We start from the raw sequence: 27,257 nt of genomic DNA on the forward strand, positions 1-27,257 counted from the left end.
TTTTGTGTTTCAAAATCTGTTTTTGAAAACATGATTAATTCTTTTAAATTGTTTAAACCTGAGAAACTTCATGATCAAAAATGTTTTCAAAAAGGCAATGGCATCAGTTCTGAATTTATTTTGAGTTTTGATCAGTTCTTAAAGCATAGCAAAGGCATTGATCATTTTGAAAAATCTCTTGAGCTTGATTTGAAACAAACTGATTTTTGTGATCTTGATTTTTGCAATTCTGTTTTGCAGCCTGATCTTGTATGTTCTGAAACTAATAGAACTTGACATCTTCTGAGATAATTTCGTGATAATTGTGTTGTTTTGAGTTTTAATGACATCTTGGTCTACAACACCTTCTTTGACAACCGTCTAGATCATTTGATAGTTAATTCTCAATCTGAACTTAAGCTTGTGTGTTCAGATGTTGAGCAGGATATGCACGACTTAAAAATGTATACTATTTTTGCATATCTTGATAAAATTATGGTCTGTAATGTCTACTTTATTGTGCATCTTGACAAGTTGAAATGTGTGCTACTTGTTCTTGTAAAAGATATCTTGATTTTTGATTTGAACACGTATTTGTCTTGCACATTTGATCCTGGTCTTTTAGTGTTTGTTTTGAGTATCCAGGAAAGACAGGTTCAGCCTCTGAGAAATGAAAGCATTGACCGTGCCCAACAGCCTGAGATTTGGAGAAACTTTGTTGTCCAAACCGGCTTTGGAGATGCCAGCGACAGGGTTTCATTCCAAAACGGATATCTCAACATTCAGAAGGTCTTTTGTCATGAATCTAATTTCCCTGGAAAGCGAACTCAAAAAGGATTCACCGAGGCTTGGAATCACTTAAAAAGCTTCATGGAGGAAGGAGTTATGAATTTTTCAAACCGAAGGTTCTCCAGCCGTCTATCCGCAAGTACAAGACTTCTAAAGGAGATTCAGGCCTAAGAAAGAAGCCGCCTGAGCCAAAACCAATCCTCCATGAACCAAAGGTGTTTCCTCAGTCAACCTCCTGTCCAAACCAAAAGAAATTTGTTTTGAATGAACAGGATAAGCATGATCATTTTCCAAGGAGAGCAAGCAATGATGAACGCCAAAGGACTTGGAATTACTTGATGAAAAAGACTTCAAAACTCCAAGGAAGTTTCTGTCCAATCTTTTCATTCACTGAATTTCCCTTGAATTTTAATTCTTTTGTGTCTGATTTCTTTCCTTTTGATATAGGTACAATGGATTTGAGGACAAATCCTTTTGAAGAGGGAGGGAATGATGTCCTACAGTCCACATATCAGTACATTGAACCAGCTCAGCATGGAGTTCAGGACTTTCTGAACATTTCAACCGAGGTTCATGTTTTTCACCGTACCAGACAGACTGACCGTGCAGTGTACTGGACCGTCCCGCATACGTCCGGAAAGGAGCTTTGGCTGGAACCATGGCCGCATGACCGATCTGACCGTACTGAAGCTTGCCTTTGCCGTCCAACTTCACAAGATAAGGCTGATGGTCAAACCAGAATCAACTTAGGACGAGCCAATTCTGATTCAGACCATAGCTTATCCTTAAGCTATCATAAGACTTGGGCTTTGTTGGAACGCAACTTGTCCGACCAGAACGTCCCGCGGCCCTTGCTGATCGTCCCGCCTATGTGCTGATCCTTACCGCTTTGGACTTAGCCGGTTCGGATGCATCTGGACGGAAGCCGATCGGTCCCTTTGACTAGTCTTCTCCATATTTTTGTGCCTTGACCAGATCTAGTCAAGTTTATTTAATGTTTTGCCTTGTTTTCCTACATTTCTATTTAATGTCTAGATCTACAAAACTCTATAAATATGTAAACTCTTCTAATGAATAAATAAATCGATTTTGTCTAAAGCTTTTGAGTTAAACTCTTTGTTCTCTGTTTAGAACTTGTCTTGTTTCTTGGTGAGTCATATCCAAGCAATCACCCCTCAAACTCGTTGGTCTTGTGAGTCATATCAAGCAACGGTTCGAGATTCTTCTTTTGGTGGTCTTGTGAGTCATATCAAGCACCAACTGAAGCCGGGAATATCAAAGGCCATTCCGCAACCTTCTTGCGACCAATTCGGAGTTCATATTCAGATCTGATCCAATCGAGTGAGCCGTTCTTAGGGTCCTTCAACAGTTCTCCAAATCATGGCAGAGACTGAGACAGAGAGAGCAGTACCCAAACAGCTTTTCAAACTTCTAAGTGACTAGAGCCTCCTCTTCCTCGTAGTATTCTCCACCTTTGAAATCCACTGTGGTCTCAAAGCACAACTCCTTACGTCCATCTATGATCACACGCATCTTTCCATAGTCAAGATCCACATCTATAGTTTCAACAATAGCGTCTCCAATGCTCTGAGAAGTAGGGGTTGACCAGAACTCTGTGGGGACTCCCTCAGTCTTGATCCAAAAACGAATCTCCGAAGGGAAGTCTCTCACCATCCTTGGTTTCCATCGAGCTAGTGCTATCATCCAGTAATCAAAATGACACGGTTGCATCTCCAATACCGCCACAATGTCTTCCTCCGTATCAAAGTGAAACTGGAACCTTCCCATTCCCAGGTCTGCTCCCACAACCCTCTCTTCCACCTTCCAATTTTTTGGTAACATCACAAGGAGAGCTGTGACGTCTTGCTCCGCCGGGTTCATACATTTCCTGTTCAGAGTCTTAGAGTAGCTCTTGATCAGATTAGAGTTGTCAAAGTGAGGGATAGAGATCTTAAACCGCTTACGATTCCCTTCACCATTCTTCCCATCACCACCCTTTCCGACAAGCTGAGCCTGAGTCATGATCACCAATGCCAATAACAAGAAAAGAGAACAATTTAGCTCGTATGATATTATAAAAGAAACTGTGATGAATATGAAGAGTAAATACCAGTTCCTTATATAATGATACTCATAGCTAAGTTCATCACGCCAGAATCCTAATACATTAATAGCAAATCTTCCATGATTGATTCGATATATCTTTAACCAATAGTCAAGAAATCTGTTCCGACATCTCAGAATACCAAAGAAAATCATATCCAGAAGCCAAGTTTCCCTCTTATCATTATCGTGTCGCATAATGAGATTTCTACTTTCTATAATAGACGGCAGAGATCTCGTTTTGAGGATAACGAAACTCATACCTCTTAATTCTTGTGCTTGATTCTCTGGATTCCACATCCGCTCCGAAGATCTGAATGACAACCATTTCCGGAAGAACCCAATCGTATCTCCGTTCCAAACCCGTTTCCATTGAAATACTTTGGAACTCGTCACTAAATATTTGATTCGCAGATCTCCGCTGAATCCCCGTGATTTCCCATCTCCATATGATTCTCCTCGAATCGTTAATTTCCTCTTAGCACTTGGATCCCAATCTCAATCGAACATCGAAACGCTACTTTCAAATCACCATCGCCGTCGCCTTTTCTTCTGTTACTTTTTCTTAATATGTATCTTTAGTACTATTATTAATGTTTACCACAACTAAAGAGACATTTTCAAAAATACCTTCTTCATTAAGAGGCTAAAGACTCTTATACCCTAGTTGTCTATATATATAAAAGAAATAATTATTTAAATAAATAAAAAAATTAAAAATTAAAAATAATTTTTTAATGTTTTCGAATTATATTTTTTCAAATTCGAACTTTTTATAAAAAGAATTTGAATTTGTTTTTCTGGAATTTTATTTTTCAAAATTTTTTTTTGAAAATCAAAAATCATTTTTGAAACTATATTTTTACATTTTTAAGAGTTTATTTATATATTTATTAGAATCCTAAATTTCACTTTTCAAAACCTTACCCCACCCTTCAAACTCTAAACCTTAAATCTTGATTACTTAATCTTAAGGTTATAAATGTATTTTTTCTCTTTAAAAGTGAGGGTAAAAGTGGTTAATGTAAACATGAAAAATGGTATTATGAATGTGATATTTTTGGCAATTTCTCACACACCAAATGCATAAAAGAATTTATGCTAATAACAAATTTATCCATAAACTCACAAATTTTATCAAAATAATATATTTTAAAATAAAATAGTATTTTTAACACAGATAAATTTCTTTCTCAAAAATTCTAAAATATGATGTTCATGTCTAATTGCGGGAAAACGGCCAATTCCACCCCGAACTTTATGTCTCCATTGTTTTCATATATGAACTATTGGATTAAGCCAAAATCACCACGAACTAATTTTTATTTTGAATTTCCCACATGAATTTTTCTAATCTGGTCATTTACTACATAACTAGAATCAATTTTGGTTTAGTTACTGATGTGGTGCTTAAGTGGACGCCATGTAGGAAACTGGTTTGATTCGGTTTGATATCTGTCCTACTTTTTTTAACCGAATAGTACAAAACAGTATCGTTTTAGACCTAGAGCTCTTCACAAAAGCACTCAACCACTAGATTAATTAAACTTTCAACGTTTATATACCATTACAATAATAGTTGAACTAAATATTTCCTACAAGCAAACTCACAAGAGCTCTGTTCCTCGTCGTCTTTGCCTTCGTCGTCACTAGGATTCTCGATATGCATTTCTAAAATCCAATTCCGTCACTCCGCCAATTGATCTCCACCATACTTCTTCTTCTAGATTCACAACAAGATGATTTTAATTTTAATTTTAATTTTTTTGGTCCTTCGTTGGTGTTCATTTATTAAGTTTGAATCGAATGTCCATTAAAGGATTCTCTGCAAGAGTAGATTGTCAATTTGGTGCGTGATGAATGACGACTGGATTCAACCACTGGATGCTCTTGGGATTGATGACGAAGATGAGTTGAAAATTATGTGTTGGTCGCAAGTATTTAGTAAAACTTATTATAACTTACAATTAAAAGTCTAAGGTAATGTAGTGGTTGAATGTCGTTTCTACGAGGAATAGGTCTAGGGTTCAATGATCTTCAGCAACATTTTTTTTAAATATCAAAACGATGCCGTTTTGTACTATTCGATTTTTTTTCAAAATATTGGACAGATGTCAAACCAAATTAAACCAATTTCATATATGGTGTCCATGTAAGCACCACATCAGCAACTAAACCTAAATTGATTCCGGTTATGTAGTAATTGACCAGATTGGAAAAATTCATGTAGGATATTCAAGAATTAGTTCGTGGTGTTTTGGCTTGATCCAATAGTTCGTGTATGAAAACAATGGAGACATCAAGTTCATGGTGCGTTTTTATTTCTTAGTACTTTCCTACGAAAATTCCAAGTCTGATTTCAAAAGATTTCAAGTCGGACATACCTTGGTTCAAACGAAGATTTGGGTTTACCTCTTCTCCGTTTTGCTTGCTCATTTCCCCTTCCTCTTCTCGTGTCTGTACGCCCTTTTCGATATTGGTGTTTATCCTTTGAAACTTGATAATTATCTTCCGAACTTGACCTTTATCTTCTCCTTTGATACGAAGTCAATTTTAATACAAAGATTAAATTACTCGTATAGTTGAGGCGGCTAAGGTGTTAAGTTAACCGTTTCTGTTTTATACGATCAATTTGAGTTCATACAAGAAAACAAGAGTTTGCGGTTTTTGTCGTAAAGTTCCAATGGTAACTCCAATCGAGACGAAACAAAAGAGGTTTTGATCGAGATTCGAAGGAGAACGCAGAGATAGAGGTAAGGTCGAGTATGATTCTCAAGAGGGCCAGTAGGATGCCCAAGAGGGCGAGTAGGAGCAAGCCAAGGAGTTTAGGAGAGTCTTACTTGTTTTTATCGTAAAATCTCAATGGAAACTCTGATTGAGACGAAACGAATAGCGTTTCGATCGGGATTCAAAAAAGAACGCAAAGAAGGACCGTTTGGGGGCTGGTCCAACTCGCCATGAGGCCAGTTGGAGGGAGTAAATCCAACTCGCCATGAGGCGAGTTGGAGGGAGTAAATCCAACTCGCCTGATTGCGAGCCGGATGTTGTGCGTCTAACTTGTTTTAATCATAAAATCTCAACGGAAACTCCGATTGATATGAAATGAAAAGAGTTTCGATCGGAATTCAAAAGAGAACACAAATGAGGAGCCCTTGGGGGCTTGTCAAACTGTACAACTCGCCAAATGGGTGAGTTAGACGACTCGCTTGGTCCAACTCGCCCGTTCGGTCCAACTCCCCCGTTCTGCTAGTTAGATGGTTCGTTCGGTCCAACTTGAGTTTTAATGGTACGTTGATGCGATCATTTGGAAATGCTGTCAATTTTATTCTAAGAAAATTGTATCTTAACATATTGACTTGTTTCACTTTGCGAACGATGTTCCATAAAACATTATCGAGTTTAATTTTACGAAAGTTGTTTCGGAAAATGTTGTCGAGCTTTAATTTTATGAAAGTTATCCCGCAAAATGTCATGAGTTTAGTTTTACAGCTGTTTCATAAAATGTTGTTAAGCTTTATTTTACGAAAGTTATTTGGAAGAAGTACAACCGTAGGGGATTGTGTAACCGATTTGTTGTGCTTCCTTTTTCTCGAGTAATCTAGGGTTTTTTTGAAAGATATTCAGAAGAAGTACATCGGTGAGTTATGTACCCGATTTGTTGTGCTTCCTTTTTCCGCGATTAATCTAGGGTTTTTCCGAAAGATATTTGGACGAAGCACAGCGGTGTGTTATGTACCCGATTTGCTGTGCTCCCTTTTTCCTCGATTAACCTAGGGTTTTTTTTGCGATTTTGGGGAGAGCAAGTTTCATTTTTCTGAAATTTGTTCGGAAAACGTCTTTTGGTAAAACCCTAACGCGTTGAGACTTCTTTAGCTCGGTAATGAGCCAAATCTTACGGGGTTTGATAAAATTTATCGTTTCCCTTAATGTTTAGAGAAAGAAATCGCGAGCTCGTTTCGTTGCTCTTCCTGTGGCAAAAAGTCGCCACTAGGTTTTTGATTTTCTCAAGAACTGTGGCGTTTGCGTAAGTGTTGGCCATAGGCGCAGTGGCTTCTGGAGTTGTGTTACCAGCGTTTGTTGCGAACTGGAATTTTGTCTTTCGTATTTCCAGACATCTTTTTGATCAAGCGTTTTGCGGCTATGAGTTAGAGTAATCCGTACCCCCCTTCTTCTAGCGCCAAATTGTGGTAACCAAAATTCGCAACGTCAATTTCCGTAATCGGAGGAAAGTCAAGAAATTCTAACTTTCCCTGACGTCCCGGATTCTCTGCGAGAGCCAACGAAAAGTGTCCAAATAAATGCGGGAAATATGAAAAGATAACAAAAGGAATTTATAGAAAAGGTAGATCTTATTTCAAATCCGCATAAGATCGTTGTGATCATTACAAGAGATTATCAAAGCTTCGGCCGTAAGAGCTGTCAACGAATTGCCTAGTTCTAGCAACCAAAAACCTTAAACCTAGTTGAGTCGCAGATCGATAACAGAAGATGAAAAAGATACGAAAAAGGTTTTGATTGATTTCGGACTGAACCTTATGAAAGGCTGCCTACGTACCCCTTTCGAGGATCAAGCCAAACGTAGTTCGATTGAAAGAGTAGAACAAGAGATTGAACTGCGTGGGCGAGTTCGTTTAGTAATCTAGTGCCAGTGATAGAAACAGAACATCTCGAGAATAATGCCTAAAAGTTTCTAAGTGCAGAGAGTTGTAAGAGTAAAAAGAATTGTCCCTTTTCCTCTTCGACCTTGTGGAAACCGAAATTCGCACTTTCGATTTCCGTTTAAATTAGGAAAGTTAGGAAAACCCTAATTTCCCAGAGGCCCCGGATATCTGTTAAACCCCACGCCAAGAAATCAGAACACGAAAGTATAAACGAAAGTAAGTATATGAATCGAAAAGAGAGCAAGAAAGATTTTTATTCTAAATCTGTGTTGAGCGTTACAACAAGGTAAGAGCCTCGGCCACTAGAGCTGTCGGCAAGATTCCTAGTTCTAGCAATCTAAGACTGCAGAAACCTAATTGAGTCGCAGCTCGATAACAAAAACGGAAAATTGCCTAAATGCTCTAAGTGCTAAGCTTTTGCTCTGAGTAGAAAAATTGTGTCCCTCGGCATCTTCGACCTTGACATCCTTATATACTTCTCAAGAGGCGTTTTTCTTTTTCCCTTTCTGCCCTCGGTCGAGTTTATAACTTTGCGGAAATATTCCATTTTTCTTCGATCTTTGTTTTTATCTTCGGAAACTTCACATTTATCCTCTGAACTTAAAATTTATCTTCCCCTGGGTAACAAAAGATAAACCGTCATAACGATTGGGCTTGACTTCGCATAAAATCATAAGTGGGCTCTTAGCCGCGTTTTGGGCCCTTTCGGGCCGTTTTTCGACTTAGGCGCTTTTACGATTTTATAAGAAGAGCGCTTTCGAAATGACGTCGATACCGAAGAACATTCAATATCCTTGTATAGCATAGGCAGTTGGAGGTGTTCACCTAACCGTTGCTGTTTTATACGATCAATCCGATGTTATTCGAGAGAACAAGTTCTTGCGGTTTTTAAATCGTAAAGTTCCAACGGTGACACCGATCGAGATGAAACAAGAGCAGGTTCAATCCAATCCCGTAAGTGGGAGCTACGAGGACGGGATGAAGGCAGTCTGATTGATCCGACTCGTCGAATGGGTGAGTTGGACTGCATGTTCGGCCCAACTCGCCCGTTCGGCCCAACTCGCCCGTTTGGCCCAACTCACCCGTTTGGCCCAACTCTCCTGTTCGACCCAACTCGCCCTTTCGGCGAGTTGGACGGTTTGCTTGATCCAACTCGCCCGTTCGGCGAGTTTGACCGATCCAACTCGCCGAATGGGCGAATTGGTCGGTGCATCCGATCCAACTCGCCCCTTCGGTTAGTTGGACAATGGTTGTCTTGCTGTTTGAGATCCGTTGTCTGAGGCCTTGAGTAACCTTTCTCGAACACTTATCGTGTGAATCCTTTTCGGAGTTGTTACGAAACTCGATCTAGGTTTTCCCGCTTTTCTTTTCTTTTGAATTTTATCTCTCTTTTTCTAAGAGGACATTTCCCGGGAAGTTTTCGACGTTGATTCCATCGTAACCGATTTTGACCCCAACATGATGTATTCGTTTTTTTTATGGTGGAACAAAATGGTAAATCAACGGTAGATACAATCAATGAGTGGAAAGAAAGCATTCCCCTTGTTGTTGCTCGCTGCTACTTATGTTCTCAATTTTTCTTTGTATCAAATATTTTTGATGTGCTTCAGTGACTCGTTTGCTCTAACAGAAATTGGGAGCAATGCTTTTGTGTCTAAGGATTTCTTGAAAGTTTCGAGTTTCATACGAAATTTGTTTTGTTAAGTCAAAAGGTCCTTATGACTGGGCTAACCGTCTTCTTATCAGTCTCATGTTGGTACATGTTGTCTAAATGCGTGATTACGATAAGAGATGCTATAGAGTTCTGGAGAGTATGTTTGTGACCGTTTGTCTACGTCGCTAGCTTTTAAAGAATCTTAAAATGTTGTTTGCCTTTTGGGATGATCGTATTGCCAAACTCTTTTTCTGCCTAGTTTTGTAAGATTTTGCTTTGTCGAAAGCGTTTTCTTAGTGCTGTGGCAAAAAAAATTTGAAGTATGGGAGTATATGAGTATAGTATACGTACATACTCCCTCTGTATTTTTACCAAAGAGAACGGCCGAACCGATCTATTGAAGGGTTGTGTACATTTTTTTCTGTGGGTTAAGATGATCGCCAATCAAAGTCGATTTAAACACGAGGAAGGAATTGTGATCTTTGGTTATTTTCAGGTTGGAAACGTGGAGTCGGTTGTTTTAAGAAAAGTGCTAGGAACGAGTCGGTTTTAAGACAAAGTCTGTGTCTCTAGTTATTTCTTTTTTTAGGAAGTGAGCTGAGTATGCTTAGTTGGGGTCAAAAACGGTCACGACGGAATTAACGTTTTAATGTCGTAAAAATCAGTGTAAACATTTCTTACGAAAGTTATTCTTCGTCAAAAGAATCATCACAAAGAGCCTTGCGGTAAAATCTTGTTCTAATCTCAATCGAACCACTAAATACCGTTTGTCCGGAGGCAACAGACATGTATCCAAATCGGCCACGTATAAACTCAAGTATGGCCATCGGACCACGCACAAGCCAAGCTCGGTCGCTGCATAGCGATCGAGCACGCACACGGCTCGGTCGCTACGTAGCGACCGAGCTCAAGCCAAGCACGGTCGCTACGTATCGACCGAGCCCGCACACGGCTCGTTTGCTACGTAGCGACCGAACTCAAGCCAAGCGCTACGTATCGACCGAGCCCGCACACGGCTCGTTTGCTACGTAGCGACCGAACTCAAGCCAAGCACGGTCGCTACGTAGTGACCGAGCTCCACCCAAGCTCGATCGCTACGTAGCGACCAAGCACGTACACGGCTCAGTCGCTGCGTAGCGACCGAACTTTCCCAAAACGTCGATACGACACGAATCCATGCATTCTCGTCTACTCTTTAATGCTATCTCCCGTAGGCCATGGCGAATCCATTCTTTGTTTCTCACCACTCGAAGTCATCAGTCAAACTTTATAATAAAAACCGCGGGAAGTTTGTTTTTATCGAAGAAACCGTAATAAACTTTTCGAGTCAAAGACGGCCCAAAGAGGCCCAAAACGCAACTCGAAGCCCACTTACGATTTCTTAACCAAAAATCCATAAGCCTTATGACTGTTTCTGCTTGGTTCGTAAGGCAAGATAAATGTCAAGTTTCCGCGGATAAATGCGAAGTTTCCGAAGATAATCACGAAGATCGGGAAAATTGGAATATCTCCATTTTTGAGCTATGACGGCTTCAGGGCCAAAGGGGAAAGGCGCAAACCGATCTAGGAGCAAGTATATAAGGAGTCCTAGGCGAGAGGCAAAAGGGGATCGGAGACATAGCAAAACTTAGCACTTATAGCAATTTAGGCAATTTTCCGTTTTTGTTATTCGAGCTGCGACTCAATTAGGTTTAGCAGCTTTAGGGTTTTAGAACTAGGAATCTCGCCGACAGCTCTCGTAGCTCAGGCTCTTACCTTGTTGTAACGCTCAAACGTAAATTCGGAATAAGATCTACTTTGCACTCTTTTCGATTTCTTATCTTTTATCGTCTTTATTTCGTGTTCTGATTGCTTAGTGTGTGGTATTAGCAGATATCCGGGACCTCTGGGAAACTAGAGTTCTCCTACTTTCCTTATTTAAACGGAAATCGACAGTGCGAATTTTGATTCCCACAGTTTGGCGCAAGAAGGAGGGGGGTTACGGATTACTCTTACTCATGGCCACAAAACGCTTGATCGAAACGATGTATGGATATATGAAAGACAAACTCGCAGCACTGACTGCTCCTATGGCCAACGCTTACGGAAACGCCGTAGTGTTCAACAAAATCAAAAACTTAGTCGCGACCTTCTGCCACTGGAGGAGCACTAAAACGAGCTCGCATTTCTCCCTCTAAACACAAAGGGCAACAATAAAATATATACAACCCCGTAAAGTTCTTCTTATTACCGAGTTGGAGAAATCTCAGAGTGTTAGGGTTTGACCAAAAGACTTTTTCCTAAAACTTTTCGGAAAAATAAAACTTGCTCTCCCAAAAACTGCGGAAAAACCCTATATTACTCGCATAAAGAAGAAGAACACGAAATCGGGTACGCAACCCCCACGGCTGTACTTCTTCTTGATAACTTTCGGAGAAACAAAGTTGATTTCTTAAAAAACATTTGAAACCTAAAAACGGTTGACGGAGACGAAACAAAGCAAAACGGGAGATCGTTTCCCTCACTGGTAAAACATTTTCTGAAACCTAAGGTTTCATAAAATACTTAAGAGTTGCTTCCACGGTAACATAAATTGTCGAATTCGAGCTTATTACGGAAAAATTACTCAGAACTTCCTCGGATCAATCCTGCAGAAAACGAGAAAATTTCTGATTAAGTTGATTCGCAATAAATTAAGCTCGTCACAGCCAAAGTTTATGGTACTTGAACCCAGAAACTAAAGTTGCACAAGAGCCGCAAAACAATACTTTTCCGAAAAAGGGCTCTTCCACAGCTGAACTCGAAAACATGTTTACAAAACAGCCTTTGTAAAATTAAACTCATATTAGTTTTGCGGAGTAACTTTCTTAAAATTAAGCTTGACAACATTTTACGAGACAGCTTTCGTCAATCCATACTCGAAAACCTGTTTACGAAACAGCTTTCGTAAAATTAAACTCATAATAGTTTTGCGGAATAAATTTTGTAAAATTAAGCTTGACAACATTTTACGAGACTGCCTTCGTCAATCTGAACTCGATAACATTTTACGAAACATCATTCGTAAAATTAAACTCAGGAACATTTTTTACACAGCTTTCGAAAAACTAAAATAATGACATTTTGCGGAATAACTTTCATAAAACTTGACAATATTTTCCGAAACAGCTTTCGTAAAATTAAACTCGAAAATATTTTACGAAACATCATTTGCAAAGTGAAAAGAGTCAATATTCTATTATGAGACTTTCGTAGAAAAATTGGCAGCATTTACGAAATGACCGCATCAACGTATCATCAAAACTCGAGTTAGACCAGCCAGTTCCCAAACCAGGTCGCTACATAACGACTTGTCAGGCCTCAAAAAGGTCCTCCTTTGCGTTCTCTTTTGAATCCTCATAGAAACGCTTTTCGTTTCGTCTCAATTGGAATTTCTGTTGAGGTTTTACGACGAAAACAAGTTAGACTCGTCTAAACGTCTTGGCTTGCTCCTACTCGCTACATAGCGACCTTTCAGACCTCCAACTCGCTGCATAGCGACCTTTCAGGCCTCGAAAGATCCTCCTTTTCCTTCTCTTTTGAAACCCGATCGAAACGCTTTTGGTTTCGTCTCAATCAGAGTTTCCGTTGAGATTTTACGACGAAAACAAGTAAGACTCATCTAAACTCCTTGGCTTGCTCCTACTCGCCCTTACCTCCATCATTGCGTTCTCCTTCGAATCTCGATCGAAACGTCTCTTGTGTCATCTCGATTGGAGTTACCATTGAAACTTTACAATAAAAAACCGCAAAGACTTGTTTTCTTGCATGAATTCAAATTAATCGTATAAAACGGCAACGGTTAACTTAACACCTTAGCCGCCTCAACTATACGATTACGTTGAACCTTTTTATAAAAACTGACGTCGTATCTAAGGAGATGATAACAGTCAAGTTCGGAAGATAAATGTCAACTTTCAAAGGAGAAACACCAATATCGAAAATGGCGAACATACACGACAAGAGGAAGGGGAAATAAGCAAGCAAAACTGAGAAGAGACAAAACTGCATCTTCGAGAGAACTAAGCCGACTTGTTTCAAGATCAAACTTGGAAATTTCGTAGGAAGGTACTAAGCAATAAAACGCTTTTGAGACTGCCATAGAATTTTAGGGAACTTAAAACTTAGGTAGATAGTCCAGTGAACTAAGTCGTAGGCAATTTTTCCTATTGCTCTTTATTGCTCTGGCAGATCTTGCTAACCGATCTAATCTCTCGCAAAAACGAGAAACGATTGCCACGCATACTTAGCTCGCTTCCCAAAAAAAAAGAAAAGAAAGAACTAGAGACACGCACATCGTCTTAAAATCGATTCGTTACTAGCAACTTTCTTAAAAACCGACATATTCCAAGTTGTCAACCTGAAAACCACCAAGTCGCAATCCTAGTGTCGTCTTCAAACCAATCCGGAATGTCAGTCATTCTATCCGTCGAAAAAAAAAGGAGGGAGTAGGTACGTATACTATACTCGCATACTCCCTTATTTCAAAAAACTTTTTGCCTCGGCATAAAAAAAAAATGCTTTTGACAAAGTAAATTCTAGCAGCGATAGGCAGAAAACACTTAGGCAATCGGATGCCTCAATAAAATCGTCCCAATAGGCAAACGAAAGTCTAAGATTTGTCTAAACGCCAACAACATATCTAAAACATCACCAACATAATCTCGAGGACTATACAGCACCTCTTATCGCGATCATGCGTTTAGAAAACCTGTACCAATATCAAACTAAAACTCGACGATTAGCCAAAGTCTGGAAGACCCTTTCGACTTAAATAAAACGAGTTTCGTATAAAAGTCAAAATTTATATGAGAAAATCTTCAACCACCAGCATTGCTTTCAGTTTCCGTTGAACGTGGTAAGTCACGGAAAAGCATCGAAAAAATTTCTCACAACTAGATCATAACAAAATAACCTATGGTAAAACTCCATGAGTGATTCCAAGGAAATCTAACCAAAGATCGAAATTAAAGCAGAAACGCGTCCTGTAAAATCTGCGGAAACATCGCTACATTGACATATCCGATATACGTCCCTTTAAGGAAAAATCGTAAACTAACACGGCTTTGGTGTTAACACAAAAGTGCCATGGTTTAATCCTTTACCAAAAACGTCCTTGGCTATAAAGCTGAGCACATCCTTCATGCAAAGCCAAAACAATTGAGCGACCACCGCTCCAATAACTTGACGGCTAAACGGCAATCCGCAATTTGTCTTGAAACGCCAAGTAACGATTACACAAACAATTATCGTATGACCCAGAAACGGGAATCGTATGGAAAATTCGTCATAACAAACCTCAGTCCTAACAACCAAACAGTTAACGGAAAGGTTGAACTTGTCAAAATCGTCCAAGTTCCATATACTACGATTCACTTTAAGCCCGCTGTGTTTTACTCGTAAAATGCGGCATGTAAGGAAAACTCGTAACAGAGCTCCTATAGCTATATGAAACATCCTCAAATATACATGAAAAAATCTCGGAAGGCCAACACCTCACAAAGCACAGTATAGGAGGATGCCTCTTTCCGGGGACAGATTTACGCGACCCCTTGGTCCTAACTCCTCGATCGCAAATCAAATCCAAACAGGAACAACAATTTTGGCTGCGAACATCCGTAGACAAACCAAAATGTTTCTCAAACGCAGGATTAAGACTAAACCCTTGCAATACCGCATAACATCTTCAAGCCCACGAACATTTCGAGCACGAAACGCGGCATACGAAAGAGAAACCAATCTTTAGCATTGCGAGACATCGCAAACGCTTGAAGAAACATTTTTCGACAAAAATACCTTCCTCGATAAAAACACCATCTTGGAGGACCAAACAATCATACGCACTAACATCCTCTTAAAACACGTATTACTTCGCGAAGATTAAAAAACGGTAATATCTACCAATAAGTTTGTTGCTGATCACAACAAACTCTTAACAGTCCTAAACAGACTTAGCCTTCTCGTAGACATAGCTCTCATAAACCCGACACAAGGGTAATAGCGCTATAATAGAAATCCAAAATTTTGGTCAACTTAAAAATTGTCCTCGAAGAGATGCTCGGTTCCAACCATACAAGTCGCATAAGCCGAGAACCTATCACGGACTTTAAATCGGTATGGAATCAGGATGAAACTGAAACGGGATACGTAAGTCGAATTAGTCATCGCACCCTCTAAAACCAAGAGTAAACCTAGGTCTTTCCCTAAACCCAGCACACTGGTCTCTAACATCTCAAGGCATGATATCCAAAAGTGATAACGAAATCGTAAATCATGTCCCTTCGTCAATATTCTAACTTTCTCGAAATTTTTTGAAAAATCAAATTCTTCGAAAAATGCCATCTAGAACGAGCAGTGAATGTGACGATCCAACAAAAGAGTTAGATACGAGATGACAACTCGTATTCTTCCCTTAACATTCGCATGAATACAAACTTTCTCTTCAAAAAAAATAGTCTTCAATTCATTTAAAAGTCCGGAAAGTGGCAGGGATTCGAAGCCACATGGCTCAGTCCTGAAAACGTAAATACGGCTACACTCGGACAAAGCAAACAGCCTTCAAGGCTAATCTCGAGGACGACAAAGGTCCGCTGCAAAATGCCATCAATGGCAACATAACCGGACCGTAAAAGGTGTCACTGGAAAACAGGTAATAAGAATCTTAACTCTAAGACGAACTACGAATGGCTTGATCCCTTTTGACAAGGGTACGTAGGCAGCTTTCATAGGGCGCAGCCCCAATCTTACCAAATTACACTCTTTTAGAATGAACGTACAACTTTCAACTGACATTTTGAACTATTAATTCCGCCTAACTTGCCTAACTTGTCTTATCACTCGCTAGAAACTCACATCTACAATCCACAGTTCTAATGGGCTGGGGGGCTAACTGTTGGGCTCAAAAACTGTCACGACGGAATTAACGTTTGAATGTCGTAAAAATCAGCGTAAACATTTTTTACGAAAGTTATTTTTCATAAAAAGAATCTTCACAAAGAGCCTTGCGGTAAAATCTTGTTCTAATCTAAATTGAACCACTAAATACCGATTGTCCGGAGGCAACGGACACGTATCAAAATCGGCCACGTATAAGCTCAAGTATGGCCATCAGACCACGCACAAGCCAAGCTATGTCGCTGCGTAGCGATCGAGCACGCACACGGCTCGGTCGCTACGTAGTGACCGAGCACACACATGGCTCGGTCGCTACGTAGCGACCGAGCTCAAGCCAAGCACGGTTGCTACGTAGCGACCAACATACACGGCTCGGTCGCTAGAACTCAAGCCAAGCACGGTCGCTACGTAGTGACCGAGCTCCACCCAAGCTCGGTCGCTACATAGCGACCAAGCACGTACACGGCTCGGTCGCTGCGTAGCGACCGAACTTTCCCAAAACGTCGATACGACACGAATCCATGCATTCTCGGTTATACTTGGTTCGTAAGGCAAGATAAATGTCAAGTTTTCGCGGATAAATGTGAAGTTTCCGAAGATAAACACGAAGATCGGGAAAATTGGAATATCTCCATTTTTGAGCTATGCCGGCTTAAGGGCAGAAGAGGAAAGGCGCAAACCGACCTAGGAGCAAGTATATAAGGAGTCCTAGGTGAGAGGCAAAAGGGGATCAGAGACACAGCAAAACTTAGCACTTAGAGCAATTTAGGCAATTTTCCGTTTTTGTTATTCGAGCTGCGACTCAATTAGGTTTAGCAGCTTTAGGGTTTTAGAACTAGGAATCTCGCCGACATCTCTCGTAGCCCAGGCTCTTACTTTGTTGTAACGCTAAAACAAGAATTCGGAATAAGATCTACTTTGCTCTCTTTTCGATTTTTTTATCTTTTATCATCTTTATTTCGTGTTATGATTGCTTGGCGTGTGGTATTAGCAGATATCCGGGACCTCTGAAAAACTAGGGTTCTCCTACTTTCCTTATTTAAACGGAAATCGACAGTGCGAATTTTGGTTCCCACAAATATGTGGCGGTCGTTTCTCTGTTTTGCGAGAGATTAGATCGGTTTGCAACTTCTGCCTGAACAATTAAGGAACAATAGACTGAGATCGGAAAATTCATCTAAGTCTTAGTTCGCTAGACTATCCACTGATATACCATGTATTTTACCTTTTTTTAGCCATGGTATATAGGTGTTTTTTAATACTTTATATTAGTTTTGGAGTCTTTTTAGTGTGTTTTCGGGTTTTGGAGTGATTTAGAGGAAAGTGGTGATTTTGGTGCATTTTGGAGATAAAATGATAAAGACCCGTTGCTGACTGTCGACCATGACTATCAATCGATGGGCGAAGGAATTATCAATCGACAAACACTCCGTGTTGTCGATTGACACCGAAGCGCGCATACGCCATAATGGTTCCAGCCGACTTTAAGCCCAATTCCCACAAGAATTACTAGATTACGCATGATGAGTTTTAACATAATATTTATGTGCTCTGCCATTGTTCTAGGCAACACACGATTTTTTACTTTCATACCGCAAAATACTTAGAGTTTTAGGTTTGGAGATTAGATCCAATAACTCCTTCAGAGATTTGTGATTGGAACTCCAGTTTTTCTACTATATTCTATTTTAGGTAGTTTTCATATCTCTTGGTTATGAATTGCTTAGCTATGTCTGAGTAGTTCTTACTGTTATATTTAGGGTTCAGATATTCATGAGGGATTAGCCCAAAATATAGAATTGCTAAGTGTCAGGAATATTAGTCAACTAACTTGTTCTTATTGCATGTGTTCTAGAGTAGCTAACTAGGACCTTGCATGATTAGTTTAGATTGTGCTAGGATTAATAGAAACAAGCGGAAGCTTATTTAGTTAAACCTATTGAACACGTCAAACCAGTGCGATAACGCTCCCTGGAAGGTTCATCGATCGACAACTCACTAGTTGCATCGATCGACGGACTGAAAGGTGTATCGATCGACATCTTGTGGTTTGAATCGATTGACACTTTCTCAGGACCTAAAAAGACATCTGAGGTCCTAAATCCGGCGATAGATAGTCTAAATATACGAAAGTTGATCGACTATTCTTATTTTTTGAGGTCTAGAATATCCATATATGCTTAGTAATCTATATCTCTATAATCCTGATTGTTTGAATAGAAACCCTAAGTCTAATGTTTCCCATATCTATCTTAAAAACCCAAATCAATCAATCGAATAATTACTTGTTCACCCCTGCTGTTTACTGCTTTAAAACGTACTTGCCTAGCTTAACTACATAACTAGATAGATCTATTGTGTGTCTTAGCTCCCTCTGAATTTGATCCCTAAGTATTACAACTGAACCTTTATTTGAGAGAGTAAATCACTCCTAGGGTAATTTGAGTGATATCAAATTTAGCGCCGTTGCTGGGAGCTTCGATCGCCATAAGATCAAATTTAGTTACGTTTAGTCTAGGTTTTTTTTACTTGCAAAAACTGATAAAAAAATTTCTTGTCTTTTCAGGTGCATGCCTAGCAATACCAGAAGCAACAAGGAACAAACACTTATCTTTTCAGATCCTGCACTTCTAGAACGCACCATCCGCAAAGGCAAACGTAACACATCGATTGATAACAACACTTGCTCGTCGAACGACATTCGCCTTCCATCGTCGACCGAGACAACTCTTCCGTCGACCGCCCATACCCACCCGACATCGATCGAAATTCCACCCCGGACATCGATCGATACTGAGCCGCGAGACAGGTTCATGGACGATTTGGAGGAAAGTAGTGATTTTGGTGTCTTTTGGAGCCTTTTGAGTGCAGAGCTGCAAAGACGCATCAGATGTTTAGCTATGTATGGAGACCTTTCCACAGTTAGATGGAGCCCATATTTTGACACAAAACAGAGCTTTGAGTTAGATTTCAAAAGCCACCGGTGTGAGGTCAATCAGCGTCCTGTAGGAGAGGTTATGCCCATTTTATTGAAGAGTGGTCAGTTTGCCTCGCGAGAGGAAACTGTCGAGGAAATGAAGGACTGTCGATCGACGGTGAACCCTTGCCATCGATCGACGGTGCACCCTTGCCATCAATCGACGGTGATGCCAGAATATGGGCCAAGCATATTTTATGACCGACTGAAGCCCGGAAGCCACACCAACTTACCAAAATACCCATGGACGACCAGAAACCATATTTATGTATTTCTAAGCCATTGTTGACGGCTACAAGCTTTCTATTTTTTCATATTCTATTGTTTTCTGTTAGGTTTGGAGAGAAGATCAATTCTTCTTCAGATATTGATTGGAACTCCATTGGTTTTATCATTGATTTCTTTAACTATTATATTATTCAGACTATGATTTGTGTTACTGATTCTATGTCTGAGTAATCATCTTGTTAGGTTGAGGGATTTCATGAGCTTAATGTCAAACTAATAATCAATTAGGATTGCTAGATTATCTACAGATCTCTACACCAGGGTGATTTGTAATACTAGGATCTGGAATAGTTAGAATAGTACGACAGTGTGACTAATTGTTTGAATCTAGAATCATAGGGTAGTTGAGAGGCACGAAAGTGTAATCAATTAACGGAACCCGAACTCTGCTGGATTAGATACCTAGGCACATACGAGAGTTGGTATAGGAATCTAGTTGAACTTAATCGATTAGGTCGTTAATGCTTGTCTAGGGGAACATCGATCGACGCTTTGGCTAAGTGTGCCCTAGCTCTCTGTGGATTCGATCCCTAAGTGCTACAACTCGACCTCTTATTTGAGAGAGTATAAATCACTTCTTAGGATAATTTGAGTGATATCATATTTGGTGCCGTTGCCGGGGAGCTTTGATCGCCATTAGACTTGATTAATAGGTTAAGTCTAGGTTTTATTTACAGTTTTAAGTTACTCACGAAAAAAATTTCTTGTTTTTCAGGTACATGTCTATCAGTAACAGAAGAAATAAGGAGGAATTACATTTCTTCTCAGACCCATCACGTTTAAAACGCTCGATACGCAAAGAGAAACGCACATCATCGATCGACACCACCTCTACTACGTCGATTGACACTTGTGACAGAGCAACGATCGACAGTTCAACTCGAACATCGATCGATACCATTCCGCGAGGAGACATGGGCGCAACAATTGTGCTACAGAGGGATGAGAATTGAGACATGCATTACCCAGAAGTTCATCTGTGTAATGCAGCAGGTCAGAAAGATAGATGGATAGGGGACTGAAATCCTTGATCCATATGCTGCCACGGAGGATGCTAAAGTTACTCGTCAAAGAACACTAGCAGATTTGATCATGCCTAGTAAGCTCTATACCAACAGGTCTGCGATTCAACTTCTAGAAATCCAGGGATTTCAAATACACCCCACACACTTCTCTCATGTGGGTCAGCACCCTTATTGTGGTCTTCCTGATGAAAATCCCTTGGATCATATTGAGACACTTGAAGACTTTGTGTCTGGCATCCAGGAGAATGAAGCAACCAAAGACTACATCATCTGTAAGCTGTTCAAATATTCTCTCTCTGGAAATGCTAAAAAGTGGCTGAGACGCTTACCACCAGGATCTCTCACTACATGGAATGATGTCAGGACTGCATTTCTAACTGAATTTTTTGATGATGCATGGGCTGAAGAGATGAGAGATAAAATTTGGACATTCTCTCAGAGACCTACGAAAGCTTTCCAAAGCTCTTGGAAGAGGTTTAGGAGATACCAAAGGGATTGTCCACATCATGGTTTTACGGAGATTCAGCTGTTGAAAAAGTTCTGCAAGGGTATTGATGTGTGATATCATATGGTGCTGGATACTGCAAGCGAAGAAAACTTCGAGACAAGGACCCCAGAGGAAGCTAAGGGACTGATTGAGAACTTGATGTCTAGAAACAGTTCCAAAAATCTGGACATGCACAGGATAAAATCAGCCGCAATGGATAGTGACAAGATCGTTGAGGCTGAGATTGGTTATGTACATGAAGTTTCATTGGGGAAACAAGATGTATAAAAGGATGAGAATCAGGACCATATTCAGATGATGGAAAAGATCCTAAAAATTCAGCAGAAGACAAGTGCATACATAAATCTGAGGTTGGATGTTCTCTACAAAGAGCTGAATGGAAAATTTGAAACCTTAGGGGCCCATGTCATGATGCTAGATGCCCAGGTTTCTCAGACTGCAGAAGCTGTGAAGAAGCAAGAAGCTCTGGTCAAAAGGAAAGCTGTGGAAAGTGAGAGGCACCAGGTTGATGCCATCTCAGATAATTACTTTGGGGAAGTGCTTGACCAGGAAAAGCTTGAAGAAGATGCTTTCCTAGTCGAAAGCTCCATGTCCATAGGCAGCTCGTACTGGTGTCGATCGACACCAACAACTGAGCATCGATCGACATCAACATCTGAGCACCGATCGACATCATCAGCCGAGCATCGATCGGCACCACTTTTAGGATCTGACAAAACTGTTCGAATTCAGAGCCACTCAGATTTTGCTGCTCGACACCCGCATCCTCCCACCCTAGCTCGAGTTACATCAAATGACGTCAATCGGCAACAACACGAAAAAAATCGATCGACAACAACATGGAAGCGTCGATCGACAACAGCAGAAGAGCAGCGATCGACAACTGTCAATGCCATACCGAGTACATTTACCATATTTTGATGCACACCGCTTGAAGGCAGCTCGAAATCCATCTCAGACATCAGTTTGCTTGAAGACAACGGAGAAGATAAGTCAGCAATCTACAAAAGCACCAGAGCAAGAGCAATCAGCCCTAGATGAAACCTCTTTCGTTGAGAGTGTCGATCGACGACATCTACCAGGTATCGAACGACACCAAACAGACGGATATGAACCTGCCATGGAAAGGCAGACAACGAAAGAAGAAATTCCATTTGAGAAGAGAGTGAAATCTAGGAAACCCTATATTCGCAAACACCTCAGGAGAGAAGTTAACAAAGTGGACCTTGATGGATTTCACAAGAGGGCGAAGAGGGCTCCTAAGGATATGCCTTTCGAGGATGCATATCATAAGTATAGACTTGGTAATTTCTTCAGAGAAAGCAGAGAGACAGATAAGGACATTGAGCTGTTATTCAACAAGGTCAACCGTAAACTCAAGAGGACACTGAAGAAGGAACAAGATCCTGGAAAGTTCTTGATTCCATGCTCTATAGATAACCACCATTTACCAAACGCCCTCTGCGATACTTGATCTACAGTCAGCATCATGGCCATAGACACTGCTGGGCTATTAGGACTAAATGATGTGATCATGGAAAGCACCAAGGAATGGAAGTATGAACCTGAACCTGAAGAGATTGTAGCTGAGTATGCAACATTGAAGAATGCTTGGAAACAAGAAGTATACATTAGTCTTGGTCGAAGCTTGATCATCCAAGACACCTTCAAGCTGATCATCATCTAGGTAAGTAGCTTGTGTGTACTCTCTTCCTAACCTTTGGTTTTGTCCCACTGGGTTTTCCAAAGGAAGGTTTTTAACGAGGCCACAAGTCTACTTCTCCTATCTCCTAGATGATTGATCTTGGTCTGTCCACATGAAGACCTTATGTTATATTTTTAAGCTATGCTTTCATATTATTTAGATTTCGAAAACTCTAGTCTTTGTTGTGTTTCCAAGGGAGTCTTTGTCTTTATTTCCCTTGTATTTTCGAGACCTTGTGCATGTACAAGGCTTCTCCTTTATATTCTGGTTGTGACCCCCCTTGTAGCATGATCCATCTTTTTTTTTTATCAAAAACCTTTGTTTTCTCTTTTCTACTTGCTTGTCGAGTTGATTGAGTGTTAGTGTGTAATATCCAACTTCTGGTGTGTAATATCCAGAGTCTAAGGGCTTCTTATTTGGTGTGTCATATCCAGATCAGTCGCCTAGGAGTATCAAGAGATCATCCATCCCTCTTGTGTCACCATTCGATCCACAAACCTTGAGAAACTTGAGTCTCTTGATTCGTTTCTGCAAGGATTATCCCATCTGTTCCAGAGCATCATCCTAGGATCTCATTATGTGGTATCAGAGCAACTCTGGAAGGGAAGTGTTTGATTTTTCTCTCTGATTTTCGTTTTGGTCTGTTCATATTCTGTCGAGTTTGATCTGATCTGTGTTCTTTGTGTTTAAATCTGATAAATCTGAGAACTTTGATCATAAGTCTGAGTGTAGTCTTTTCATAATCTTGTGGAGAAAGTTATTAATTTGTGTTGTCTTTGAATCTGATTAGAATTGAAAGAGATCGATCTGTTTCTGAGAATTGTGAATCTGTTTTTTTTTTATGTTTTAATCATCAAATCCAAATCTGAATTGAACCTGATTTCGTGATCTATCTTTGTTCTGATTACGGTTTTATTGTTTCAATTTGATTTGTGTCTGGTTAGGTTTGTTTTGTCAATTTGAATCTGTTTTGGATCTGTCGATTGAAGTTTATTGATCAGTTTCTGTTTGGTTTATGATTGATCGTTTCTCTCTGTTGCTTCTGTTTGTTTCTGATTATCAAACTTGTTCTGATTATCAATCTGATTAATTTTGGGTTGTTTGTCGATTTGAATCTGTTCTCGTTTATTATTGCTTACTTGTTTCTGAAAATCGAAAATCAATCTAATTTTTCTCTGTTGTAATTCTGAGTGTTCTGTTTCTTTAGAACTTGTTACTGCTGTGTGTTGTTTTCTGTTTCAGGTACCATGGCAGGAGATCGAAAAGGAGAACCCAGCAAGGAAGAAAAATTGATGATTGAATCATTCAAGGCCAGTATGGGTCTTGTCCTCAAAGATCAGATGAGACAACTAAGACTGGACCTATGACAGGAACTCCAACAAGCTTCTGGTCAGAGTCTTGAGCCTAGAAGCAGTGAGAGGAGACAAAGACGTGATCATGAAGGCAGGGGCAATCACAGAAATAAATTTTCTCATCAAAAGCTGAAAATCCCTCCTTTTCATGGCAAGGCTGATCCTGCTGAAAATAAGATGGAGTGGAGTGGAGTGGGAAGAGAAGATGGAGTTGATTTTCAAATGTCAAAGCTATGCTGAAGTAAAGAAGGTTCAAATAGCCACTGCTGAGTTTTATGGTTATGCTTCAAGCTGGTGGAATCAATTGGTGTCGTCTAGGAGACACTATGGAAAAGAACCAGTTGCAACCTGGCTTAATTAAGGGCTTTGATGCGCCATAAGTATGTTCCAAGACAGTACCACAAGGAAGTACTTCAAAAACAGTCTGAAACAAAGCCATGCTCTGCAAACTCAGTCGAGGAACAACAAGGCAGAATGAGATCAAGTTCATCCGGTGTTATTGGTTTACCTAGCAAAACAACAAGATGGTTCAGTGAGGGGGACATAAAGAAGCTGTCTCAAGTGATTATGGATGTTGAGAAACAACTCAGAGAGACCCACACCACACGTACAACCTTAGAAGAACAAAACCAAGAGTCAATCACTTCAGTCTCAGAACTTTATTCAGCAGAGCCGGTATCAGCTGTGCCTATTCAGGAAGAGCAAGCCAAAGCAACATCACCTATCTTTAATAAAGAAGAGCAGCCTGGTCAGAACGTCATTGTTCCTTTCAAACAAGACATGGTAGCAGAGGAGATACCCAGGGAACCACAGAGAGCTCACAGAATGAATCAACGAATTGTCTTTGATCCATGTGATTTTCAAAAGACCTTCTTAGGTCAGACTATTTTGAGGTCTACACTTTTCGAAAAGAAGGGTTATAATGACCAGAGTATCAATGATGAGTCCTTGGCTAAGTTGGCGAAGCAACAAGCAAACCTTGAAAACTGTCTAGCCGCCAGCTTTGACATAGGAGCAGTCCAAGGATCATATCTCAACAACCAAAGGGATGAAAGCAACAAACTCGACTTCCATGGAAACTTAACTCATCAGGGGCTCACGGCGAATTGGAATCATGTCTAAAGCTTCTCAGGGGAAAGAGTTATGGGTTCTACAAGTCGGATGAACCTGTGTTTGCTTTGTTTGAATTTTTCTGAGTTTAGAACATCTCAATCCTATCTATGGCGACCAGGTGAGCATGCTAAGGTAACTAATCATGTTTTCAAGAGTTCTTTTATTGATTACACTGATATGATGCACTTGTTTTTGTCAAAAGAGCCATGTACAGATTATGATGAAGATTTGAAGCATACAAGGAGAAAGAACAAGCATGAGGAAGACAAGCGTTTCAAGCCACCTGATCTGAACCAGGAGAGACATCAGGACAATACTTGCTTCATCCTCATCAAAGAAGAACCTCCAGATGCAGCATACAAGCCAAAACCGAGCTAAAACCAATTTGGGATAAGACTCTTACTCTTTGATAAATTTTCATGTGCTTACTGGTTTTGTTTCAATGTATCAGGTTTAAGGAATGCATCAAGTAGAACCAAACGGATCAGTCCCTCCTACATAATCGAACCAATCAGAAATAATGCCTATCAAAGAGGCTTGCAAGGTAAGTGTAATCTGATTTTAAACTTTGATATTACTGACTTGGCCCCCTCTATTGCAGGTAAAGTGGATTTCAGGACAAATCTTTTTGAAGAGGGAAGGGATGATGTGATCATGGAAAGCACCAAGGAATGGAAGTATTAACCTGATCCTGAAGAAATTGTAGCTGAGTAGGCAACATTGAAGAATGCTTGGAAAAAAGAAGTATACATTAGTCTTGGCCGAAGCTTGATCATCCAAGACACCTTAACCATCATTCAAGCTACTTCACCTTCACGCTGATCATCATCTAGGCAAGTAGCTTGTGTGTGCTCTTTTCCTAACCTTTGGTTTTGTCCCACTGGGTTTTCCAAAGGAAGGTTTTTAACGAGGCCACAAGTCTACTTCTCCTATCTCCTAGATGATTGATCTTCGTCTGTCAACATGAAGACCTTATGTTATATTTTTTAAGCTATGCTTTCATATTATTTAGTTTTCGAAAACTCTAGTCTTTGTTGTGTTTCCAAGGGAGCCTTTGTCTTTATTTCCCTTGTATTTTCGATACCTTGTGCATGTACAAGGCTTCTCCTTTATATTCTGGTCGTGACCCCCTTGTAGCAACAATCCATGTTTTTATCAAAAACCTTTGTTTTCTCTTTTCTTCTTGCTTGTCGAGTTGATTGAGTGTTGGCGTGTAATATCCAACTTCTGGTGTGTAATATCCAGAGTCTAAGGGCTTCTTATTTGGTGTGTCATATCCAGATCAGTCGCCTAGGAGTATCAAGAGATCATCCATCCCTCTTGTGTCACCATTCGATCCACATACCTTGAGAAACTTGAGTCTTTTGATTCGTTTCTGCAAGGATTATCCCATCTGTTCCAGAGCATCATCCTAGGATCTCATTACTAAAGATGGAACCTTCTAAAGATAGTTTCACTTTTGTGGATAACTCCCAAGCAAAATCAGCAAGCATGATCAAGGATGTTAAGGTGGAGATAGGGGAATGCATTATCCCTGTGAACTTGCATGCTGTGGATATCAAATCAGGCAAGACATCTTCACTTCTTTTTGGAAGAGCCTTCATGGCTACAGTGGGGGCCGTTTGTGATCTTAAGAGAAATAAGATGTGTCTGACTAATGTTGACGAAACTGTCTTCTATGATCCCATGGAAAAGAAGAAAAGTAAGGAGCTTATTTCATGCATAGAGATATTTTAAGATCCAGGACCTGCAGCTGATTCAAATTCGTGAGCCTGCAAAAACCAGAATCAGCGTCGGTCGACGTTAGAATTGCAGCATCGGTCGACTTCCAGCCCCCAGAATCGATCGACAATCAGCCTTCAGCATCGGACAACTTCCAGTCTTCAGAATCGATCGTCGCAAAGCTTTCAGCATCGATCGACGCTCTCCGAGTTTTAGAACAGTCCGAGACTGAAAAGTCTAAGTTTGGGGGAAGAACCAGGAATAGGAAGAAGAAAAAGAAAAGGAATGCAGATGCAGATTTTCTATCAGTAGTTCCTTCGCAATGTCAAGAGGGTATTCTTGAGTATAGAGTGCGCTGCAGAGGAGGTCATGAACCTTTTACCAAGGTTAGAATGCTATGTGATCCAGAGCTGGGAGAGAAAGGAAAGTTTCTGCAAGAGCTTTTATCAACTGCATCAACAAAATGAGG

The 27,257-nt window shown here is 40.2% G+C and overlaps 2 protein-coding genes across 3 annotated transcripts; one reads left to right on the forward strand and one right to left on the reverse strand.

The window, feature by feature from the left end:
• Positions 1 to 2,199: 2,199 nt before the first annotated feature.
• On the reverse strand, positions 2,200 to 2,790 carry LOC106334773. The gene has a single exon (XM_013773134.1). The coding sequence runs from the start codon at positions 2,788 to 2,790 to the stop codon at positions 2,200 to 2,202; it is 591 nt and encodes a 196-aa protein (XP_013628588.1).
• A 21,006-nt stretch (positions 2,791 to 23,796) lies between these two features.
• LOC106299437 lies at positions 23,797 to 26,186 on the forward strand. Of its 2 annotated transcripts, none has more exons than XM_013735542.1 (2): positions 23,797 to 25,198; positions 25,269 to 26,186. In XM_013735542.1, exon 1 carries the CDS (start codon positions 24,323 to 24,325, stop codon positions 25,073 to 25,075), a length of 753 nt encoding a protein of 250 aa, XP_013590996.1. In that variant the 5' UTR covers positions 23,797 to 24,322; the 3' UTR covers positions 25,076 to 25,198; positions 25,269 to 26,186. The 2 variants fall into 2 exon arrangements, with proteins under 2 accessions (XP_013590996.1, XP_013590990.1); XM_013735536.1 differs by having other exon boundaries at positions 23,797 to 25,184.
• Positions 26,187 to 27,257: the final 1,071 nt, after the last annotated feature.

Source organism: Brassica oleracea, chromosome C1 (genome assembly GCF_000695525.1).
Source record: "Brassica oleracea var. oleracea cultivar TO1000 chromosome C1, BOL, whole genome shotgun sequence".
NCBI classification, from domain to species: domain Eukaryota; kingdom Viridiplantae; phylum Streptophyta; class Magnoliopsida; order Brassicales; family Brassicaceae; genus Brassica; species Brassica oleracea.